General features: G+C 46.5%; 1 protein-coding gene and 1 long non-coding RNA gene across 16 annotated transcripts in view; both read left to right on the top strand.

Annotated features, from left to right (window-relative positions):
* Positions 1-224: 224 nt before the first annotated feature.
* LOC127476442 (uncharacterized) lies at positions 225-3,792 on the top strand. The gene is made up of 2 exons (XR_007906620.1): positions 225-721; positions 1,466-3,792. It is a non-coding gene; the product is annotated as an uncharacterized LOC127476442 (long non-coding RNA).
* A 1,660-nt stretch (positions 3,793-5,452) lies between these two features.
* The window catches only part of DOCK7 (dedicator of cytokinesis 7), a 96,604-nt gene continuing 78,016 nt past the window's right edge, over positions 5,453-24,040 (top strand). For all 15 annotated transcript variants that reach the window (XM_051796298.1, XM_051796296.1, XM_051796292.1 and 12 more), the window contains exons 1-2: positions 5,453-5,590; positions 14,660-14,765. In XM_051796298.1, the coding sequence (XP_051652258.1) occupies positions 5,553-5,590; positions 14,660-14,765 (144 nt within the window). In that variant the 5' untranslated portion in view covers positions 5,453-5,552. The remainder of the gene's footprint in view (positions 5,591-14,659; positions 14,766-24,040) is intronic.

Here is a 24,040-nt window from a genome sequence, read left to right as displayed (position 1 = left end):
CGGACACCGCGGCGGGGGCGCGGCGAGAAGGGCCGTGCGGGGCGCGCGGGGAACGCTGGGAGTTGTAGTCCGGCGGGAGTGCGGCTGGGAGGCGGGAGGGAGGAAGAGGAGGGAATGAGGGAGGAAGAGGAGGGAGGAAATGGAGGGTGGGAGGAAAAGGAGGGAGGGAGGAACAGGATGGAGGGGGGAACAGGATGGAGGGGGGCGGCGGAGTGGGGTGAGGGTATCGGGGGGGCCGGGCTGTGGCTGGAGGCGAAACCTCAGGAAGGCGAGCGAGAGCGGGAAGCACGGCCCGTCACGGGATCGGCAGCTGCCCTCTTAACAGCATTTCTCTCTTTGGGGTTTTTTGAGAGGATTGTTTTGTTTTGTTGGGGGTTTTAGGTTGGGTTTTGGTGGTTTTCTTGTGGTTTTGTTTGGGGGTTTTATGTGGGTTTTTTTGTTGTTCTTTTGGTTTCGGGGTTTTTTTTATGGGGTTTTGTTTTGATCATTCATTGTATTTATTGATTATTTTTTTTTTATTTCGGTATCTTTTGACTCCATTAGAGCAAAATGCTTCCCAGATCTCCACACTCCGGAGGAGTTCAGTGTCCAGCCCAGCCCGTGCCAAGATTGTGCTCCGATTCAATTCACCTCTTTATTTCTTCTCTGAAACACATGGGAGCCACTGCATCTCCTCTCGCTCCCCTGAGGGATCTGGGGGGTTTTTTTAGCGTTTTTTAAAGTAGGTTCTTCATTAATCTGTTTGTCTTAAGCTGCTTAAAAATACACATTGGGTGTATCAGGAGCCAAGGGCTTAAAAAAAAAAGTGCAGGATTTGTGAAGGATTGACTTGAATTTCTCGACTGTCTGGAACTGGCATTACAGCTCAACATCCTATAAAAGGATGATGTTCCTGCTTTCTTTGTGTACTCACTAGCCCAATTTTATGTTCATGAAGCAAAGTCAGGTGTTTTTTTTTCCATTTTGTGATTTTACTGCCTTCTGCTGGTCAGAAATGACCAGGCTGAGTTTAATTTTTTATAATCAGCACATGATCTAAAATTTAGCTTCAGTGCAAACACCAACAGTAGATGTTTTGTGTATTTCCCAGTGGTTTTTTCGGCAATCTCATGGATATATTTCACGTAGCAGGGTCAGTCAGTGAAGACAATCGTAGGTATTAATATGCAAATCAGACAACATCACGTTCCAAAGGTTCTGCCTGTTGGCTTGAAGTGGGGATGTAGCAGATCACCTTTCTAATCCTTCCCTGCCTTTCAGCTCACTGCTTGCCCTTTGCTTTCAAGCAAAGATAAAGATTTAAAAATAAACCCCAAGTTGCTGTTTGTTGTAAACAAACTGTGGTCCCAGGATAGTGGGTGATCTATCAGTGCAGAAGGAAACGGGCCTCCTGCAACCAGAATTTCATGATCTTTTTCAGGAATAATAGTTGTTTAAAGTTTTATCTTTGCTTTTATTCTCGAAGACAAAGATGAATGTGCTTGTCTCTCTGTGTATGGGCTTGAATGTGGAGAGCTGAGTAGATAACGTGGCTTGGATCTGGCTAAATGTTGAACAAAGAATTACCCAGTTCATCAAAGGAAGTGGCTGTTCCCTTGCCTGAAATCAGTTGCCTGCACCTTCCTGCTCTGAAATGGAATAACTATGCCCTGATGCCCTGAGTTGACACAACGTGCCATCTGGATATACACTGGAAATCCCTCGGGCAGGCAGGTTATGAAAAGGAAGATATTTATTTTCTGCGCTTTTTTCATGCTAAACAAAACTTTGGTTGCCAAATAATCACTCAGATAATACAAATAATTGTGTGTAAAGAGAGAGTTTCCTTCACATCCACTAATTCCTATTTCTGTGGGAAAGATTTGCAAGGGCAGTGGGACAGAACTTCTTCGTTCAACAAACTTTAACAAATGTCACAGAGCTCACACTTTCAACATCTTAATGGCATGAAGGCCATGCCAACCATCCTTGAGCTCCAGTTGTGCTAAATGAATGTAGGATAGTAAGGAAATATTTAAAATCCATGTTCGTGGGAAATACAATTTATTTTTGCTTTTTTTAATAGGTAGACACCAAATGGCAATGGCAAGACTTAAAATTAGAGGAGATACTCTCTGATTTATGGAGGTACACAACATTATCCACCAAATACTGCAGAGTGGTAAAAGAACACTGGGCAGTGGGGAATGAAGCTCCTACTCCTGTATCTCCCACTGTATTCCTGCTTGATCTGGGAATTCATCTGAGCACCATCAATAATCTATGATATATTTAGAAAACCTCATTAAACATTTGGCCAAATGTGCTTTCTCAAACACCCGTTTGGCTGCTGTCTGAGCAGAGCAGACCCTGGGTCACAGAGCTTGAGAGAAGGGAATTTTTCCTCATTTATTTTTAGTTTCATTTCCTAGGGAAGTAAGCCATCTGTGATCTGTTTCCCTCTGGAAAGTTTTGAAGCTGCTCTGAAGTTTAAGTTTGTAGAGCCTCAGAGATACTAAATACCTCCAGTTTTTGTGGAAGTAAAAAGAGACCCTGGAACAGGATAAGAGAAAAACATGGGAATCTGGGCTGTGTGAACTTGTGCCCCATCCTTTCAAGCAGCAATGAGAGTGGAAGGGGCAGTGTGAGCCTGGATTGCTGCTCAGGTGGTTGTCTCCCCCAAAGTAGCCAGCACACTTCTGCTTGTACCATTTAATCCACCCACAACCAGATTTCTTTATCCCAGGATTAGGTAGGGAAGAGGAGGCTTCAGCAGGATACTTGTAAGAGTCTGTGCCCAGGCTGCCCTTATAAGATCTTGGTTGTATTTCCTCTTGGAGGAGGAAATAAAGAGCTCATTAGTGGCATTTACAGAGTGTTAAACTGGGAGAGATCAAAAGCTGTGCTGGAGAGGAAACATAAACTGCCTGAAAATGATAAACATGAGCAGAAATTGATGGAAGCTCAGTTGGGAAGACTGTGAGTCCTCCTCTGAGGAGATTGAACTTCATGCACCCATCTACTAAAATGAAGAACTCTGAAGGTAAATAATTTCAGAAGACAAAGAATAAAGGCAAAAGGGAAGCTGACACCAAATACCACCATCTGAAGAAGGCTATAGAAAGGTTAGGACAGTGCTGTGGATCTATGAAGGAAATAATATAAATGTGAGGGATATAGCAAAGGCTGCAGGCATTTGGAGAGTCCTCACTCCTCCTTTCCTCTCCTGGTTTCTCATTCATCCAACAGAATTTGGGCACTGGGCAGACAAGGCTACTCCTTTTCTGAGAACAGCAACATCCTCTCTCTTGCCATACATGTCTAGAGAAGATCCCTCTGCTTGTGCAGTTCACATTACACGTGTAGTTCCTTGTCCTTAAACCCATTATTTGGCAAAAGAAGCAGAGATTTGGCCCTTCGTGAGTGTGACTCGTTTCCCATAGCTGCCAGGAGGTGGCTCTCTGCATTTGCAGTCCCTGTTTACTATTTTGTTTATGGAATTATGTTGGACACGTTTTCTGTGGAAAATGTTTTCAGTGTGTTTGCCTTGAGGAAGTTTACGTAAGGAGAACAAGGAAGCCATGGGCTGAGTAAATAGTTTGCTAAAAAACAAGGCACAGAGCGGTTCGCTTTTGTCAGAATGTTTTATGGCTACAATCCAAAGGGATTTTTCTTGTGCAGGACCTAATCTTTTCATTGTAAGATTATGTATATCAGGCTCAAGGAGTTATATCTCTCTTTGCAGGATGCATTTACCAGATTTGATTATAGCTGAGTAAAAATCATTCTCAATAAAAAAAAGCATTTTAGTCACATGTTTTAAAGGATGTGCATGGTTCATGGACAGGTACCCTGGAGAATTGGTCAAAATGCTTCTTCATTCCCACCTCTTCAGTGTAAGAGCCATTGTTCCACAGCTCCAGGTAGAAGATCCCTGTGTCCACGCCATGAACTTCAGGTAGATGCTCAGCCCAAATTCAGCTCACAGTTGTAGACTCAGTGGTTCATTCCTCAGTCTTTTGTCTTGGCAGATATTGTGGGATATTTTTTCCCTTCCCCTTTGGAGAAGAACGTCCCTTTCTCAGTGTGCAGAATTGGTCTTTGCTTCTCAGGATCTCCATCTGTGTAAAGCACAACAGCACATTTCTGTCAAGGGTCACAATCTTACCCACATGGGATTCACTTGGTGTGTGCACAGAGCCTGACTAAATCCACTGAGGTTACTCACACGTATATATTTGGAGATTTGGGGGCCTGGCATTCCCTGTGTAAACACACACAAACAGGAAAGCAGAATAATTATATGCAGCTGGAAATCAGTGGCTCCTGCAAGGGGAAGAATTAGTGACCTCAGTATGTGGGAAACATTCACACAATGCAAACAGATGGAGTGGGGTGAATTAGCACTCCTGCTTTTGAACACTTCCTGGGTTACTATTAATAGCTCCCTGGTTTAGATCAAGGCACAGCCTATGCAGGGTAGCAGTGACTTGGAATTAACTGCTAGAACGTGTCCTATGCTTTGAAGTTCCAAAATAGTGGGGTTTTTTAACTTCCCATTCTCTACTCCTCTTTCCATTGTGATGACCCCAAATACAGCACGTTTGGAGAGACTGGTAGTAATGACCTGTTTGGATGGGAAGCTGAATGTTACACTTTTCCAGCCGTCTTCTGAATCATCATTAGGGATGAGTTTTAGCCTTTCTGAAAGAAAAATTGGTACTATACAGGGCAGGACAGACTGAGAGCCCAGTGGTGTCCCTGCAGGCAGGACCGCGGTGGTCAGTGGCGTCCTTAGTGCCGTGCAGGGTGGGTATGTCGGTGGCCAAAGAGACCCAGATGTGCCAAGCAGGCCCGTAACACCCAGTGAGGTCTTGAGCTGTGCCAGGGGAGGTTCAGGTTGGACATTAGGAGGAATTTCTTCACAGAAGGGGTGATCAGACATCGGAAGGGGCTGCCCAGGGAGGTGGTGCAGTCCCCATCCCTGGAGGCGCTTAAGGTAAGACAGGACATGGCACTCAGTGCCATGGTCTAATTGACAAGGTGGTGTTTGGTCACAGGTTGGGCTCGATGATCTCAGAAGTCTTTTCCAACCCAATTGGTTCAGTGGTTCTGTGAGGTGCCCCCAAGGGTCAGCACACACGGGACCCCTGCTGCAGTTTTGGGTGAGGGCCGGGATGAGCTGCTGGGCAGCGTGAGCCGGCTGAGGAGCCTTTTTCCCAAACCACCAGCAGATCTTCATCAGTGCCGGGAACAACCCCACACCCGCTCCGTTTTCAGATGAGAATAAAGCGGCCCCGCGGTGGGCACGGGACGCGCTCGGTGGAGCCCGTCCGAGCCCGGGGGAGGTCAGAGGGACGGGGTCGGGAACAGGGACGGGGTCGAGGACGGTCCCGCCCCGCCGTATATCTGCGAGGAGCGGCCCCTGCCCGCGGAGGGGGAGGAGGCGGGCGGGCGCGGCGAGCGCCGGGGGTGGGAGCTGCGCGGGCTGCGCCGCGCGGGTGCGCGGCTCGGCGGAGCATTACGGCGGCCGAGCGCTGGCCGGGCCGGCAGCGCGGAGCCCCAGCGCGGCCATGGCCGAGCGCCGCGCCTTCGCGCAGAAGATCAGCAGGTACCGGGGCCGCGCCGGCTCGGGGGGGGACGGGCCCGCCCGGGGGGCCCCGCCGCCGCCGCGCCCCGGGGCTCGCGGGCCCGGCGCGGCCCGCGGGCGCCCGCGCCCTGCCGGCCTCCGGGGCGCCGGGCAGGGTCCGCCCCGGCGGGGCCGCGGGGCCGCCGCGCCCCCCGCCCGAAACACAGGGCCGGGAGCGGGCGCGGTGACCGCCGAGCGCGGGGCCGCCCCCCGGGGCAGCTCCGCCGAGGAAGCGGGGGAGGGAAAATAAAAAAAAAAAAAAAAAAAAAGGAGGAAAAGAGCCGTGGAATTCCGCTCCCGCTAACAAAGGCGGGCCGGGCGCTTTGTGCAGCCCCTCTCGCCGCACAATGGGCGCTTTCCTGCCGGCCCCGGCCGCTTCCCGGCCCCGCACCTGGAGCACCGACCTCCTCCCAGGCTGTAAAATGGAGAGGGAGCTCCCTCGGAGCGACGTCCTTTTGTGTGAGAGCGGAGCTGGCTCGCGGTGGCACAGCCCCTTGGACACGGCGGAGACTCGCGGGGTTCAGCATCCTCGGATTCTCCAAAGTTCTGTTGTATTTTTAAAGAGGAGAATTTATAGAAAATTACCTGGTAATAGCAGGTTTCTGCTGGGGCGTGTTCCAATTTAGGTGTGTGGTTCCAGGAGGGAACGCAGTTTTTCTGTTTTCACGTGTGACCAGGTAGCCTTGGGTGACTGTGGTCCCTCTCCTACCTGTGACTGGCAGTGGAGTGAAAGTGAGAACCATCAGTTTTGTCTGTGCTGTTCAGGAGGCTGTGGACAGTAGTGAAAGCAGTATCATTCATGCCATTGAGTGAGAAACTGTGGGTACAAATAGTTGCAGTTAGAGAAGCTGTGATGGAAAAGGGTCATGGACAAAGAAATAGGTCAAAGGAAAAGGCTGGGTAGGAGGTAGAGGAGTGACATCAGTCCCACTCCACTTGAGATCAGGAGACAGGGCTGAAAACATTGTTCTTCTCTCCTGGTCCTCTGCAGATTTTGGTGTGCACTAGCCAGGGGTTAACGTGACAGATCAAGGAATGGGGAGAGATGGATTTACTGCCAGACGATTTTTCCTTCTTTTTGATTGTAGTCATAGAAATGGTCACATGAGAGACAAGGCTAGAAGTGAGAGCGTCAGAGTGTGGCAGGAAGTTAAATAAAATGGCCCTGGGGTGACCACTGTGGTGCTCAGTGTTCCCGCCCGGTGCAGCGAGTTCATGGGGCTGTAGCACAGATGTGCCACCTCTGAGCACCTTTTGGGCTCCCCCAGTCCACTCCACGTGTTCTCAAACCAGCCAAGGGGCAGCAGTGTGTGTATGTGGGCAGAGGTGGGCCTTGTGACACGTGTGGTTCACCTGTGGCTGCAGAAGGACCCAGGTGGTCTGCAATGAGGCAGCTGCATCTTCAACTCTTTCTTTTACGCTTATTTGTAAGATTGTTGTATTTCTCTCTGGGATTTCCCATGTTGTAGTGTCATATTCTGAGAAACCTCAAGTTCCTGGTGCACGGGCTGCATGTGCAGTGCTTGTGAAGGCAAAAACTTGAGATGTTGTACCCAGAGGTGCCCAGAGTGGGCTGTTGCCTTTCTCAGGCTGTCACAGGATGTGCTGCTGTGACTGTTACTATTTCAGAGGATAAGGGATTTGAACAAGCAGCATATGGAAGTCCCAGGAGCTGTGTTGGTGGCTGCTGGAAGCCCTCCTCAGTTCCATTGTTTAAAGGAGAATAGATCTGTCCCATTTTCACACTCTGCCCTCCGGTTTGGCTTACTCATGGAGGTAGACATAGTATTTGTCTTATTCACAGGAAATAAGACGTGGCTTATTCTTGGTGCTGCTCTTGGTTTGCCTGATAATCTGTGCTTCAAGTGGGATGTAATTCAGATCCGTGAAATTCCTTTAGTCCTACCTACCAAACAGCTGCAAGTTTCTAAATTGGTTGTTACTTAGAGGTAGAAAAAGAAACATGAGATGGGCTGTCTGGTTCCTTGGAAAGACCAAGGATGTGGTCTCACAGCTCTGATTTACCAGCTTTCTTCAATGTGCTGCACTTCGAGGGTCCACTCAGAATGCCGGTGCTGTGCCATGCCTGGTCATTGCATCTGAGTCTTTAAATACTGGGGAGGGGCTATCAGTGATTGCCACAACAGTTTCAAAGTATCTTTTTAATAGTCTTTTACAAGGTATCTTCATGATTAGGTCCTACTGGGTTTGCTGTTAGAAGGCTTTAAAGCAGAACAGGTTTTTAGCCTGACCTTTGGCCATCACAGGTACTTTACTGATTCTTCAGTTTGTGTGGTGTTTGGGGGACTTGAGGAAGGTTAGTGAGAGGCAGGATCTGCACTGGCGGGAGTAAAGTTCACTCATTAAGAAGTTTCAATAAAAAATGAACGAGCACTGTGTTATTCTTGAGGGGCAGGTTCATAAAATCCCAGACTGGTTTGAGTTGGAAAAGACCTTAAAGATTATCTTGTTCCACCCCCTGCCATGGGCAGGGACACCTTACACTGTCCCAGGTTGCTCCAAGCCCCGTCCAACCTGGCCTTGGAAACTTCCAGGGATGGGGCAGCCACAGCTCCTCTGGGCAACCTGTGCCAGGGCCTCCCCACCCTCACAGGGAAGCATTTCTTCCCAATATCCCATCTAACCCTGCCCTCTGGCAGTTTAAAGCTGTTCTTAGCAGGACTGGGTGTTCTGTGCTGTGTCTGGCGCCTCTGGGGTTGTTCTGCACTGTCCCCACCGAGCGCTCACCCCGTCACCTGCGTCCTGTTCACATTCCCAGTTGCATTATCCCAGTACATTTCCTGGGTATGGGGCTGCTTGGCAGAGAAATGGAATGTGGAAGCCCCACCACCAGAAAGGTCAGTTCTGTGCTCCTGAATGTCCTGGTAATTGAAGCATGTTGTATCACAGCACTCCAGTCTTTCCAGGGGCAGGCAGAGGAAAAGGTGTGCATGTTCTTTTAGAGTTCAAATACAGAAAAAGAAGAAAAATCACCATTTAAACATCACACAACAAATGCATATTGGACAAACTCATGTAACCTTTCATCCGAGCCCCTGACTTAGTGCCTTGTTGTTGCTCTTGGACCATCCTGAGATTGGGTTATCTGGGGAATCCAGAACTGCTTCTTTGGTCAGACCATCACCATTTTGGAAGTGTTTTGCCTTGAAAAGAGTTTTGTTTTTCCTTTACTGATTCCACAGTTAAAGAGGATTCCTCTGGCTTGGAACAACACACCTGGCTTACCCTCTGCTTTGCTGCATGTTTCAGCCTAACACAAAGCCCATAGTGTGATTTTTTATTTTTTTTTATTTTTTTTTTACCACTGCTCTGCATTCTCTTGCTGAGAATTTTCAGTTTTCCTGTCCCCAGCTCTCCATGGAGTCTGGAGAAAACTGTTTTCACCTCATGGGTCCAGCCCCTTTTGAGGTGATTCTGTGTGAACAGGAACCCCACAGTGCCATGAGGTGCTGCTGCCTGGGGTTGGGAAGGTCTTCAGCAGAGCCCTGGCTGACAGACACTGAGTGATTTGGAAATTCCCCATCATCCAGGGCTCTTACATTGTAAATGGACAGATTTTTGGAGCAGACACAGCTCCTTGTCTTTATGGATTTGAATTTAGGGGAAAACACTTATGGCACTACATTCAGAATGAGCAGTTTATTTCTGCTGCAGCTCCCTTTACACTGATGGAGTGCTGGAAAAGGGGACTTGGGAAGGCCAAATTTACATTTATGTTCATTTAGAGCCCTTTTGCATTGCCTGTAGGATGCGCTGGGGAGGCTGACAACCACCTTTGCCCAGCCCCAGGTGTGAAACCTGCACCCACTGAAACCAAGAACAGACCTGTTACTGCCTTCCAGGAGCATCCAATCGGGACAGAAACCTTGTGGTCACAGCAGGATGTTCATCACAGCTTATTCTCTTCCCACATCCAGGTGCCATTTGCAGTCACAACGCTGTCATGGATAAGTGAAGGGATTTTTTAGCAGAAATTTCAGAGCAGCCCTTTCCCATTCTTTCCCAAAGTCACATTGGCTGGCCCTGTTCAGGCACTCTGGATGTCTCACATGGGAGTCGGGGGTGCTCTGGGAAGCCCAAGAAAATCCCTGACTGCTTAAAGCAAGGGAGAAGGCAGGGACAACATTTGGTCTCCAGGGCTGTGCTACAGAGCTGCTTCCTTCTGTGGTTGGGTTTTTTTAGTGCAAGATGTGACTTTGATCTCCTGCGGAATCCAGTCCTGTCGTGATTTTCCCAGTTGGGTATCTTGGGAGCTCATTCCCTTCACTGCAGCCCAGGGGTGATGTTTCAGCCTCAATAATCAAATATTATCAGAAGAACACCACAGGCAGCGTTGCATGGTGTTTTCTGTTTTAATCAATGGTAAAGAAAAAGGGAATATCTTATTGCTCATCTGTGTTAATTTAAGAACCCACACGTACCCTGCAGCAGTCAGGATCAACTGTAAATCAAACCCTTTTCACTCCAAGGGGAGGGAGTTCCCTGGGAAGGAAACAGGACCTCGGGTTTAGAAGGAAGGATAAATCCAGGGCAGAGTTCTCCCTGGAGCAGGTTCCCTCATCCAGTACGACTCTTACCTGGTGACTCACCTGCATGGAGCAGGGCTGGAGGCAGGAAAGCCCAGGTGGAGCACGTAGGGACAGAGGGACAGGTCATCTCACTGCAGTGGCAGCACAGACACAGCCAGCCAGTGCCACTGGGCTTTGGGAATTCAGATCCAAGCTCAGTGACTGAGTGTAGTAGGACAGATGCCTCCAGCCACGTGCAGTTTTACACAGCTGAGCAGAGGGTGATGCTTTCACTTTAAAAAGCAAACTGTGTGTAAATACAGTTTGCTCTGCTCTGAGGGAGAACAAGCAGCTTTGGTTGCACGGATGCCTCACTGTGCCAGGCTGTCTTTCTCAAGAGGCAAAGGGTCCTTGAGTGTGCAGTGCCTGCACGTGACACACAAGATGAAGAACAGGCAGGAGTGACAGTTTTACAACTTGCATTGCTTTTTCCAAGTGGGGAGGGCTGTGGAGAAGAGAGGCTTCCTCAAATCACTCAGTGGGTGATCCCGAGGCTGTGTCCTGACCCACCTTTGCTGTGAAAGGGAAGAGATCTTAACTTTGGTTTGCAAAACCAGACAGGTCTTGGGGAGCCTTTTTTGGGGAAGGCAGAAAAAACAACTGATATTTCCAGTGCATGGCTTAAGCTAAAAAAAAAAATTAAAAAAAGAAGGAACAATTTTTGGTTCTGACCAGGCAGGCCACATAGAAACAGAAATCATTTCTGTGTGTAGTAAAGAACTATGGGAGTGCAAACAAATGGTTTCATTTTGGTATTTGCAGCTCAGAGTACTTTCAGAATGACCAGTTTTGTTTTCCTTTAGAAGCCAGTTCCAAGGGGAATTTTTTTCCTCTTCCTTGTGGATTTTTTTTTTCTGTGTGAACCAATGCACACACAATAATTAACCAGTGAAGAAGGTCAGAAAGGAAGTGACTGGGGAAGATGTACTTTAAACATTTCAACATTCGAGAGGCTGTGGGCTGTAATTAACTGGAATGTTTGTCTGAGGATCCCAGGTTATGTGTTGAATATTGGATAGTTATTAAGGAGGCAGGTTTTTATTTGTCCTTTTAATTATCAAAGCTTTAATGGCTCTTCTGCTCTACCGAATTGATTTTTTTTTCTGATTTGGTTTGGTGTAACATCAGCATTTCTTTTGGTTAAAAATGGTGTTCAGGATTATAGTATAGCATGAACTACTAGTCATGAATAGTTTGTCATGGACATGGTTTGGGCTGGAAGAGACCTTAAAGTTCATCTCATTCCAACCCTCTGCCATGGGCAGGGACAATTTCCACTAGACCAGGTGGTATTAGTTTTAGGGAAACTGGGAACCTCTGTGATGAAGCACTAAGGAAACAGCCCTAAAAGTAGTCAGCTGAGGTGTTTTCTCAATAGGAAAATTCTCATTTGGTTGTACAAAGGTTCTGCTTCTTGTCTGGAGTGAGTGATCAGGATGAAGCACACCTGCTAAAAGGTGTGACTGCCAACTGGAACAAACACAGGAGAGCCATCAGGGTGATCAAGGGAGCCCAAAGCTTGTTGCAGGCTCTGCCATTGCTCAGAAGGAAGGCTGGGATGGGATACCTGGCAAGTGGGAAGGAGTGGGAGGAGAGCTATTGAACCTGATAATGTTGGCACAAAACCAAATGGGTATAGATTACACATAAATACATTTAGTGAACAGATTATATTAGAAGATGGTTGCTAAATGTCAGACATGATGCTTTCCAGTAGGGAAATGGGGTCCAATACCTTTGTGAGTGCAGTGATACAGAAAGGAGACAATGTGAGCTGTGGATTAGACTGCAGGCAGGCTTGGAATAAGTAGTAGTAAGTCCTGCAGACTCCACTCAGGAATTTTGAGGTTTAGACAGTATGTATTTGCTTCACATGGGGAGAGGTTTGATTGGTACTTGTGGAGAGGCAGGAGTGCTTAAGACTTGAGAGTGATGATGGTGTCTTGGTGAAACCTATTGGAGGTTCAGTTCTGACTTTCTGTGGTCACGCTTCAGGGCAACTTTTAATATCCAGTGAGGTTATTAATGAGGCAGCAACATGGTTGATCAGTGCCAGCCTTTTGTTGTGCCACCTTTCTTCCCCTGTTGCACCAAACGCCCTTCTCAGCCGTGATGATGTCGGGCAGCGCAGTCACAGCCGTGCGAACTCACAGTGCCCCTGAGCAACAGGGATTGCAGCTGGGCTTGTTTCTGCTTCAAGTTGGAGTGTATTGACAGGCTGTGCCTCAAACACAGCACAGCTCCCAGCTGAGCCCAACGGGCAGGAGAAGGAAGGATGGAGAGCCCTTCCGGGGTCTGTCCCAGAGCACGTCTTGGGTTCATGAGGAGCAGGCGCTGAGTAATGGCCAGACACGGCTGTGGTCTCACAGCTGAGGACAGATTTCCTTTTCTAGCTGTACTTTCCATCTGGAAATGTCTCTTGAAAATGGGGAAGGATTGGTAGTTTTTCCTGTGTCGTGCTGTGTGGCGAAATGTGGGTTTTGATTTTTCCTGCCAGGGCTCTCTCTCTGTGCATCGTCAGGAGTGACACAAAACACACAGAGTGAGAGTCTGCTTTAAAGCAGAGCCTGTCTGCAACCCGAGGGCAAACTTTTAAATCATCAGCCACACATGCACAGTGCTTTCTGTGCCAAGCAGCCATTTAATACATTCCAAATTTTCCTACAAAAGCCAGCAGCACGTGTGGTTTGTCCTCACGTGTGTGTCTGTGAGTGTGGGTGTGCACGTGGTGGGAGCAGGGGGATGGTTTTTCCTTGATATTGTCTGTCACCAGCAGGAGCTGCTTGGTCCATTTTCAAAAGCCACCCTTCAGAAGTGAAAACATCAGCTCCTGTGGATAAAGGCAAACACGAAGGAAATGAATTCTTGCAGCCAGAATACATAAAACTTTATTTTTTTCCCTTCTACAGTCCACTTTTTTAAAAAGACAAAATAATGCTTCCTCTGGCTAATCTTATGCCCATCCTCTGGCCTGAGGAAACATCTGCTCTCTGTGGTAGCCTTGGTTGTCCCAACTAGTTCCCTCTTAAGAGTTCCCTTCTCTTCCATGGACAGCAGTTGCCTCCATCTGCGTCCATTCCTGCCCACCAGCAATCCCAAAGCCAGGAGCCTACCCCTGTGTCAAGGTTTTGCTCAGGGGCAGTTTAACCATCTGCTTGACAGGATTTTAGCAGCTTGTGTGCTATCCTGACACACAGCATGTTCCCCTGGTGAGATCAGGAGGGAGTCTCTCAGCCGTGATGCTGTTCCTACAAAGATCACTGATACAGCAGAAAATAATCACCTGTGTCCTTGCAGCCTCTTCATCTGTCTTATGGACTGGTTAGTGTCTCTTTGGAGATGGTCATTCCTTCTGGGAGCCAGAGTGGATGGCAGTGCTACAATGTGGTGAATGATGATTGAGGAGTGGGTTCGTTACAAATAAATTTGTTTTGTCTCCTAGAGAGCAGCACTCTCATCACGGTGAGGTCCTGTAGGTAGTCAGCAGATTTTCAGCAAAACACTTTTTTGTGGAAGGAATATGGTGTTTTGGTGTGCTTTTGGAACAAAAATCATTTCCACCATACTCAGAAGCTTTGCTATCCTTGCTGAGAGGAGCTGCAGCTTCCCACTGGGCTGCAGGATGGATGTCTGGATGGCTGTGGTAGGGCTGGACCTGTGGCTCTTTAAGACAGTCCTTGACCATCAGATTTCCCTTTCTGTTGTGCTCTTCCTTATTCTTCCTTCCTCCTTCAGGTGGTTTTACCTAGCTGTTGTGTTTTCAGCCTTAGCAGTGACAATGTGGTGTTTTGGGGAAAGTAGAAAACCCCGGAGGGACACTGTGGATTTCACCCTTCAGGTATGAAAGGGCTGCTCTGTGTTCTTCCTTCCTGGTGAGGAGATTGCCCAGTGATGGGAATTCTGCTGGCAGAGACCACAAGGCAGTGTGACCTGCCAGCCAGTGTCTCCTCTGCTAAACACCATAATCCCACCTTTACCTTTCCTATATGGAAAAGGAAACGCTTTTTTGTATGACCCAGTCATTTGTTTCCTGGTCCCTTGTCTAACTGTGACTGCAAAACCCAAAAATAAGCGAGGATTGAAAATGCAGAGTAAAGGAGCAGCTGTGTGACCAGGTTTGGAACTGTTAAGGGGTGAGGAGAGCTCTTGGTAGGAACTGGAAAGAACCTGCTGGGAACAAGTTAATTTGTGCTTAGGGTCACGGGCATTTTATTGCCACGGATGTGCACAAAAGAGCAGCTCACAAAAGGAAAAAAAAATTAATTACTGTTAAGAATGTGTACATATGAGAGTTTTGTGATTCCTGGGAATTCATTATGCAGGATCTGTTCTTACTGGCCGATGACACCCTCGTTCCAACCAGCGCACTGCTTTCATTCCAGCAGCACCGTGAAGCATATCTGATATATCATCCTCATCGTGAGTCTTTTACAGAGATAATGTTGTCCCTGTCTTGTTCCAGAACTGTGGCTGCAGAGGTCAGGAAGCAGATCTCGGGACAGTATGGAGGCTCTCCACAGCTCCTCAAAAACCTCAACATCGGAGGCAGCGTCTCTCATCACACCACTGTAAGTAATGTCTGGAACATGGAGGGCTGGAGAAGGTCTGCACAGTTAGTCTGGTTACCATTTGGAAAGAAATTGCAGCGCTGACAGGTTGTTGACCTGAATGGTTCTGATAACAGAGGAAAATAATTCCATGCAAACCCCACTACTTTTGGAGGTCTCTGTGTTGCAAATCAGTTGGCATGGGAATTTGTGTTTCTGCAGAATCTTTGTAGGACAAGGAGCTCCCTTGATCAGATGTTAGCCTGGACTGGGCATTAAATTCCATGTGTATGTGGTTCTCTCCATGGAGAACTCTTTGCAAGCTTGTGCACTCAGGCTGCTGTTTTCCTGTCTTTCTTGTCACTCTTGAGAGTAGGACTACAGCAACTCATCTACTCTTCTGAGGTATTTTAAGTGTTACTTTGCAAGTTGAATGTGGTTATTCCTCAGGAACGTGTATTTACTTACAACTTTACAGTCCACTTTCAAGAGTAGCTAAAATTTAGGTTACATTGTCAGAATCACCCTTTCCGAAGTCAAATTTTCATGCATGACCTACCAGTAACCCTCGAAATTTATGGTGGTAAACATTCCAAGAGTGCAGCAAACTTTTTCAGACTGGAACTGTATTTTTGGAAGTGTTTGATTTGAGTTGTTGCTTTGGGTCATAGCAGTTTCTTTTGCAGCAGTCAACTTGGAAAACAAATATTACAGCATCTCATTTTCTTCCAAGACAGATGACTAGGTCAGGCAGGACTGGAAATATGCCCTGCATTTAATAGTCTGTACAAGTGTTGAGAGTTTACAGGAGTTCTTCTCTTTGGAGAAGGGTCCTGTAATTTCCTCAGTTGATGTTCTGCTCTGTGTCCAACCTTTCTCCTGTGGAGCACAAACGTGTCCTCGGAGCTGATGTAACCTCAAAAGGGATCTCCACATTGGCCTCTGGCTTAGAAGAATGACTTCACTACAGGCAGAGACTTTGTCTCTGAGGAGATCTGGCTGTGCCAGAGGCACAGGGGATTGAGGAGGGCTGGAACTCCTGTCATGTCCCGTGCATCAGCTGTGTGAGCACAGCTCACACAGGGAGAGCAGGAGGCTGGTTTTACCCAGCATGGTGGGGAGTGAGCACAGAGAGGAGGTTAATGAGAGCGGCGTGTCCAGCTAATGCCTTATCACAGCAGCTCTGCTGGGCTCTGGAGTCATAATGCAAAGCCCTGACTTGGCAGTTCTGGATAGTCTTTTGCATAATCCAGCATTAGAATAGGGAGGAACCTGTGCTATTAGCAGTGTAGGACTGGCTGGAGCACTCAGGGTCATTGAATCCACTTTCCTGCAGCAGTGGATAGCTGAGGAATGCAGGCTGGCTTTTGAGGACCCATTGGATGTCCATCCCATAAGCTTTTGTGTATCTCATGTGTGGTTTCACCTTGGGACAAGTTGTCTGAATTGCCTTTCTGCTCCCCACTGCTTCCAGAAAGTGAGATCCCTTTTGTGAACCTCTCCAAGCTGCTCCTCACCCAGCCATGTTTTTGATCACTGTTTTTCTTTTTATTACCTCCTTTTGCTCTGATTTGTCTCTTCCACTTTTTCTTCCTATTTCTAAGGTTTTTCCATTCTGCTGTCATAAAAAATGTTCATGCTCAAGGCTTTGGCCCTGTTGATCTTCCCATGTAATTCCTAATGCAGGATCAGATTTGCTGGTCACAGTGCTGCTCACTCCTGGTAGCTCTCATTATCCCATTGCCGTGGTGTTTTCTGGTAAATATATGCAAGAATCTGTAAAAATGCTGGAAAAGGTCATGCTGTCTGGAAGCAGGCTCTGAGCCTCTCCTGTCAAACTGCATCGTGTGATGGCTGCTGCGATAAGGTCCTAGTTTGTCATGTTAAATTCGGTGCTGAGCAGAGATGCTGTGCAGAAGCACGATTAACACAGAGTGATGGTTTGTAGGAGATAGTCTGGAGGAAAAGTCTACTTAGTTAAGTCATGAGTCTATATCCCGAGGCTGCATAATACGACAGAGATTCACTTGTCTGAATTTTGGGTTAATTTCCCTCCCTTTAGGCATCTGTCAGAATCTGCTGGGCCTGCCTGTCCTGGTTTAATAATCAGCATTATGCAGAGGGAAAGCATTGCTGCTGTGAAGCTGTGCTTGCTCTGGAAAGGTTCAACTTTGTGTAGCCACACTGGTTTGAAAGCCTAAAGTAGGGTGTGTGGTATGGGAGTAAATAGGAAATTCATGCTAAAATGTGTGGATACTTAGTGTTGTGTGATTGGGTTTCACCTGAGTGTGTCCACAGTGGCAGCACATTGCACTGCTGAGTGCACAACATGGAACTGGAGGACTCCAGCCTGCCAGATCTCAAGGAGTGTTTGGACAATGCTCAGTCACATGGTGGGATTCCTGGGGCTGTCCTGTGCAGGGACAGGAGTTGGACTTGGATGATCCTTGTAAGTCCCTTCCAGCTCAGAATACTCCATGATTCTATGACTCCAAATGACAGTGCAGATGTGGTCTCTCATACCCATCTTACTCATTGTGGTGAGATAATTCTGGTCCAGGTAGGGTCAGCGCTGATTCCCTGTTGACAGTTGCCACCAGCAGCTGCTTTTGGTAGTTTGTCTGAGAGTCTTTGTTACAGGGAGTCCAACAAAGACATTTTATGGAGAAATGGATGTTTTTGTGAATGAAGAGCCTTCAGCACCGTGCTTGGTTGGGCCTTTTGTTTCTTGTCCACTGAAGCCAGTGCAGGGACGTTCCTCACTCCACAGATGTGCCTGTGGCTGAACCTGGGAAAAATGCAAAAGCCTGTCAGCTGAAATTTAGCAAGTCTCTTCCTTTTTGCCTCACAAGCAGCAGACAAAATGTTGCCAGAAGTGTTTCTAATTTGGTATCTGGTAGAGCTGTGGAGAAGACACTGCTTTCAAATGAGTTTATTATTGTCAGCCTCCACCCTTCTGCCACTTTAGGAGCAGCTGATTTTAATTGCACATTCCTCAAACCCCAGACACAGGTCCAAGGCCTCCAAAGGCTTTTCCTGTGTAACCTAACGTGCCGAGCTGGGACTCCTGGCAGGATGCAGTCCCTGCAGCTCTGAGCTTTTATTTTTACAGCCCAGAACAGAAGGCACTGACAGTTTTTGTTGATGAGAAGTAGGAGCTGGTGAGCTCTGAGAGTTACGTGAGGGAGGGTTTATTTTTTGAAGTTACTTCTGCAAGTCTCTCTAAACCCACTGGTGAAGGGAGTGTGCATTTGCACCTTACTGTTTGTGCTCTGGGTTGTGAGCCATGTGCTGTGCTCATCTTGGATGCCTCCAGAGGTTCAGTATTCCCTCGTGGGAGGTGGTGCTTCTCGCTGTGAATCCCCACTGACTGAATGCACTGAAAGCAGAGAGGCTGCACTTCCTTTCAGAGAATTCCCCAGCATCTTGCAGGATGGGGAATTTGCTTTGTTTGTTTGATGAACCGGACTGTTTACTATGGGCCATTATAATCCCTCGTGACTAACCACTTTCTTTTCTTTCCAAGTTTGCTTTTTCTGTTAAGCAACTCCTTGTGGTGCCTGTTAACTCTGTCAGCTCACCCTGTATTACAGCCATCATTTCTCTCCCTTCTGGATGCTGCAGCATGACCAAAGCCTGACTGTTCTCTGTGGATTTCTGCAGTAGTTTTACCTGGATAAAGCTGGACTGTGGATTGTCAGAGCTTAGCAGAGTTACTGAGGAAGCTAAAGCTTTCTCTGAGTCTTGGTTTGATGTTTGAAGTCTGCTTCTTGTGCTACTTTGAATCACAGAAACACAGAATGGTTTGGGTTGGAAGGGACCTTAAAGCTCATCCAGTTCTAATCCCTTGCCATGCACAGGGACACCTTCCACTAGACTGGGTTGCTCCAAGCCCTGTCCAGCTTGGCCTTGGGCACTTCCAGGGATGGAGCAGCCACAATTTATGTGGTGTAGGAAGAGCAGAGTTTTGGTTTGTATCTGCAAATAGACTCGTAGTCCATTTTTTCCGTGCACGTGCTGTCCTTTCATGAGGGCAGATGATGCTGGCAAAGGACAGAAAATAATCATTGGGTGTCAGGACCTCTCTTCAGTTGGAGCCCAGCTGTTTCTTTCTCTCGTTCTGCATTCAGCAACTTTTGTTTCTTAATGATATTTTTATTTTTAAGTTAGATAAAGACTTATAAAATCTTAGATTTTTTTTCACTTTTGAGTGCCAAAGATAATCATTGAGATGTTTTTTGTTATTGTCCAAAACCTGATTATTTTTCTTTCCTAAAAAAAGAAAATTTCCTCAATTTTTAAAAATCTTCAGATGTCTTATTTTTTTAATTTCTTTAGATCTTTAGAGGCGTATTTCAATGGCTGGATGTGGCACTCAGTGCTGTGGTTTAGTTGACAAGATGGTGTTTAGTCAAAGGTTAGACTCAATGATCTTGGAGGACTTTTCCAACCTTAATGATTCAGTGATTTTAATTAGGAGAGCAGCTTTTCATAAAACTTGCAGATAAGCAGAGTGAATGTATACTCAGTTGTTTGATAGAAAAATCACAGCTGTTTCCAAAGGATTGGGGGTAATATTTCCTGTCTGTTGATGTATATTACAGCATAGTTAAATGTTAGTATGTAAAGAAACACTGTTATAAGAGATACTGATTAGTCTGGGAATAAAGGGGTCTGGATTCGTGGATGTGATGTGATCTGACCACGTCTGCTCTCAGCACTCTATTTTCTCCCTGCAAAATGAAGGTGCTGACATTTACATATCTTTGTAAAGCACTGCTGGGTTTATGGGCATTATCTGGGCTAATTGAAGCTTTGTCTTGGATTTATTGGATGTCAGACTTTGGCTGTGTGTTCAAAGATAGCATCTAATTATTCAATAAGAGAATATAGGTTCCTTTGTATATTTTCATTGTTTATTTTAACATAATTTCAAAGAAGAAGAAAAGATAATTTGTGCAAGTGAATGGGAAGCACAGCAAGGGGAAACATGACAGTATCTCATGTGGCAGAGAAAAGGGCGTTTTGAAGTGTTCAGAGCCAAGTAATTTTATCACCAAAATCACTAAAATGAAAAGGAAAACGAGCCAAGTCTTAATGCTGTCCCAGAGCTGATGAAGGCTTAATAGTGACTCCCATTATATGTATTTCCTGGAGGTTTTGCCCTGCCTTGCTGAATGGTCTGTCCTCATCAGACAAGGGAGGATGGGAGAGGCATTCACATCCTCTTCCCTGCTCCTCCCATTGGGGGTTGCTCACAGTTAACTCTGCTCTGGGGCAGGCATTTGCTTCAGGAAATTAAAACTGCTCCCTACTGTTGCTAAAACCAGCAGTGAGCCATATTGCAGAGGTGTTTTAGATGTTAAGTTGGTGAGTGGTGTCCACTGAAAGGTTGTTCAGTGTCTGTAATAACTTAAACAGTTTATATATTAACAGAGATAAATAATCTTAACTAAATGTTATTTTACCAAGTAATTTCGGTTACTTAAATCAAGTATTTGTGACAGGCCTGTTAATAAATAGGTTGGGACAGCTGGGAGTGTTCAGCTTGGAGAAGATTCTGTGGAGACCTCAGAGCCCCTTCCAGTGCCTAAAGGGGCTCCAAGAGAGCTGGAGAGGGGCTTTGAACAAGGACCTGACCAGGGACAGGACAAGGGGGAATGGCTTCCCACTGACAAAGGTTAGATGTTGGGAAGGAGTTCTTGGCTGTGAGAGTGGTGAGGCCCTGGCACAGGTTGCCCAGAGAAGCTGTGGCTGCCCCATCCCTGGAAGTGTCCAAGGCCACTAAAGGGCACAGGCAGCTCTACGTGACGCCAGTGCCGGCGTCCTCCTGTGTCTTGTGGTTAATCCATCCATGCAGTGGATAAATTGTCCGTGGATAATTGAGATGTGACTGTGCCAAGTATTTCCCACTCAGAGGAGCACCCATGCTTGTGGTTACCATGGTTCAGAGGCACCATGGTTTGCCTGTGTGAACCCCAAGGGCCCAGAGGGGTCCATCTCCATGGAGTGTGTCTGCCAAAAGTGAGAAGTCTGTGATTTTTCTGCAGTCTCTGGTCAAACTGTTTGTTTTTTTCATTTCTTCATTGTTGTCTCAGCTTCTGCTCTCAGTTTTGTCACAATTTATCAGAGGACAACTCTTTGAGATCAATCTCAGCACTTGTGTTTTCTGTATGAAAGTCTTCATGTTCTTCAAACACTCTCGGTGAAATTACACAATTCTTAGTCATCAAGGATCTTGTCTTTCTTCTTACCCATCCTCGGAGGCATAACTCATGTCTTTCTGGGTTTGGTAGGAAATTGCTTTAGTATTCCCAGATAACTAATTAATCTCTGATTAATATTAATATTTCTATACCCAAATGGCTTCTTACATTAGCAACCAGTTATCATAGCAAATAACCTGGCAATATTTGTACATAAAGCATCTCACTGTTTTTGGGACTGGCTGTTACTAGTTACATGTAGGATCCCTCCTTAGGTAGATATATTTACAAATATTTCATAGAATCCCAGAATGGTTTGGGTTGGAAGGAAACTTAAAGCTCACCTCATTCCACCCCCTGCCATAGCCAGGGACACCTTCCGCTAGACCAGGTTGCTCCAAGCCCGTCCAACCTGGCCTTGGACACTTCCAGGGATGGGACATCCATTTCCTTTTATTAGACGCTTTTTCTAATTCAAGCATTATGATAGTGCCTGAATTTGACACACAGTGCAGTTCTCACAGTCCGTAAAAAAAATCCAGAAGTTAATACTGAATATTTTCAGGTCTTAAAAATGGAGGCTTCAGATAATTTCTAAAACAAGTTTTGCCTTAACAAAGAACACGTACAGCAATTTTGAGGCACGTTTGCAATTTGAAATGAAGGACTTTCATCAGCTATTTTCTGTAGTAATTACATCTCTCAGAACAGCATGCAAAAGAAGGAATAAGAGCCAGAGCAAAGCAGGAGATAGGGAACCACATTCCAGAGGCGGTGGGGAGGTAATGACTGCACTTATGGCTGGGGAGGTGTCATCCTTGGTGAGGGCTGGGAGCTGTCTGTGGTTGATGGAAAGTAGAGATTGCCTAGGAATCTCCGTGGTTCATTTGAATATTTTCACATATTATAAATGCAGCCAGAAAATTAAATGCAGAAGTTCTCTGTGCTCAACAGTCACCAGGCTTTTGAAATGAGGAGTATGTGTTTTCTGAAATGCAGGGATGTCAGTAGACAAATGTGGTTCTTTGAATTTGGATCCATTTGGATTATTTTTGGAGTGTTTAGTTGAAAGAAAATGTAATTTATGCAAGTAAGACATGTTTTTTAATTACTTAAGCACTGTCAACGTTAATATTGCACTGCTCGTGTTTCAAAACCTCTTAGACTGACTTGCCTGTAGTTCACACTTAAAAATAAATCTGATGCCTCTGTTTAGCAGATATATTTCACAAACCATTACCTTCTTTAACCTGCCTGCAAATTTTGTGGGTTTTTTAGCATATTTCCTGTATTCTCAGATTTATGCTGAATTTTCCCTAAGGTACATCAGCTTTGACTCCTGTTCCCTGAGATACCAGTATCCCTTTAAGGGTGACAGGATTTTGCCACAACAAGAACAGGCCATCTGCATTCCTGACTGCTCAGCAAGGGAAGTGACTGTTTGCCCTGGAGACCCAGAGATAGCTGAGAGAAGGCTGGGGCTCAGCTTTGAAATGTTAATCTGCTGCTTCTGTCCTTCCAGGATTTTGCCCAGGGAGTCAGTGGGTGGGAAGTTGGTATTAATTTAGAATTTGAAGCTTTGGTGCAATCTGTTGCAGTTTTAGCACGTTATAAATTGTTTAATATTTAAGGAGGTCTTGAAGCTAAGATGGAACTTTGTCCTGATTTCAAAATTGGCAAGAAATACCACCCTGATTTTGAAGAAGTGCCTGGCTGCCAAGTAAAAATAGTAGTCAGGATCCTCTGTATGATGAGGAACTCTGCAAGGTTAATTTTTCAAGGTCCCTTATCACATCCTTGCAGGGAGTTTTACTCCTACACAGGAGGCAGGAGGTACAACCTTCCAGTCTTTGCCATTGTGATTTTACAGGGCCCCAGACTGTGCTGTGATCCTCACAGAAGCTGGGTCTCTGCCTTTGGGAATTAGGCATCTCCTTTGAGATAAAAGGAAAATTGGGCTTTGACTGGGCCACAAGCAGCTTGGATTCAAATCCTTGTTCTACCAGATGCATCCTGCCATGCTGTCATATCATAACCTCTTAAAATGCTGGTGTGGTTCCCTGTGAGATAAAGCATCTTGTGAGGGCAGAGGTGAGGGAGGGAGAAGGAAATGTGAGGGAATGTTGTTTTTCATGGCTGTGCTGGCATACACAAGCTGGAAAAGTCTGCAAAATCATAGCTGGGATTTGAGTGTGTGGCTTAGAGCATGTCCCACAAGACCACTCATGATGGTCAGGACAACATACGTGAGTTGGGCAACAAATTCTGCGACAGGCTCTAGAAATACCAGCTATGCCCAGCTGTTTGTGTAGGAAGGGATAGGTTAAAGTCCTTCTGGCAAAAATTGGAATGCCTATGGACATCAGGGCTCTGTGTTCAGTCAGTCCCTGTGAGATGGAGATAATAATTGTCCCTTTTTCTGCCCTAGTTGTTACTGAGATGCCATTCTGAGCTGCTGTGCAGCGCCCAGGAGAGCAGCCCTGGGGTCCTCAGGTCCCTGCACAGGTGTACTTGGCTCAGTAAGGCAGGAAGTGAGGGAGAGGCTGCTCAGGCTGTTCTCAGGAATGCTGTGTCAGAGCAGGTCTCATCCCAATTTGCCTTTGCTTCTGTGGTGGGGCGGAATAAGCTGTGAGCTTTGCAGTGCGGTGCCCTGGGTGTAGCTTTCCCTCCACATTATCCCTCTGCTACCTTGGGATGCTTGGGCAAGGTAAATGGAGGTTTGTGTTACCCTCCATGGAGTGATGCTACATCCTCTCACAGATGCTTCTGCCCCTCTTGCCAGATTTGTGCAGGTGCTTCTTTTGTAAGTGATGATGATGATGATACAGGTAGGTGCTCAAAAGAAGGCAATAAATAGGAGAGAGACATGTGCACTAAAGCTACAGCAAAATACAATGTTTGCTGTCTGGAGAAGGGCAAAGTCGATAGGAAACGAGATTTTATTTTCCAGCTTTTAAGGGGATGTAACAGTGAAGAATAACACAACCTTAAAAAAGAAAGCTTGAGTGTCCCCGTTGCAGGAGAGTTGTAAACCTTTGAAATAGAGGTTTGTAGTGCAACTGCTGAGAGCCATGACTGCAACTACACGGG

This window comes from Manacus candei, unplaced genomic scaffold (assembly GCF_025592945.1).
Source record: "Manacus candei isolate 608988 ecotype Guabito, Panama unplaced genomic scaffold, ASM2559294v1 h1tg000005l, whole genome shotgun sequence".
NCBI lineage: Eukaryota > Metazoa > Chordata > Aves > Passeriformes > Pipridae > Manacus > Manacus candei.
Note: the sequence above shows the minus strand (reverse complement) of the source record. Positions and strands in the feature narration are given on the sequence as shown.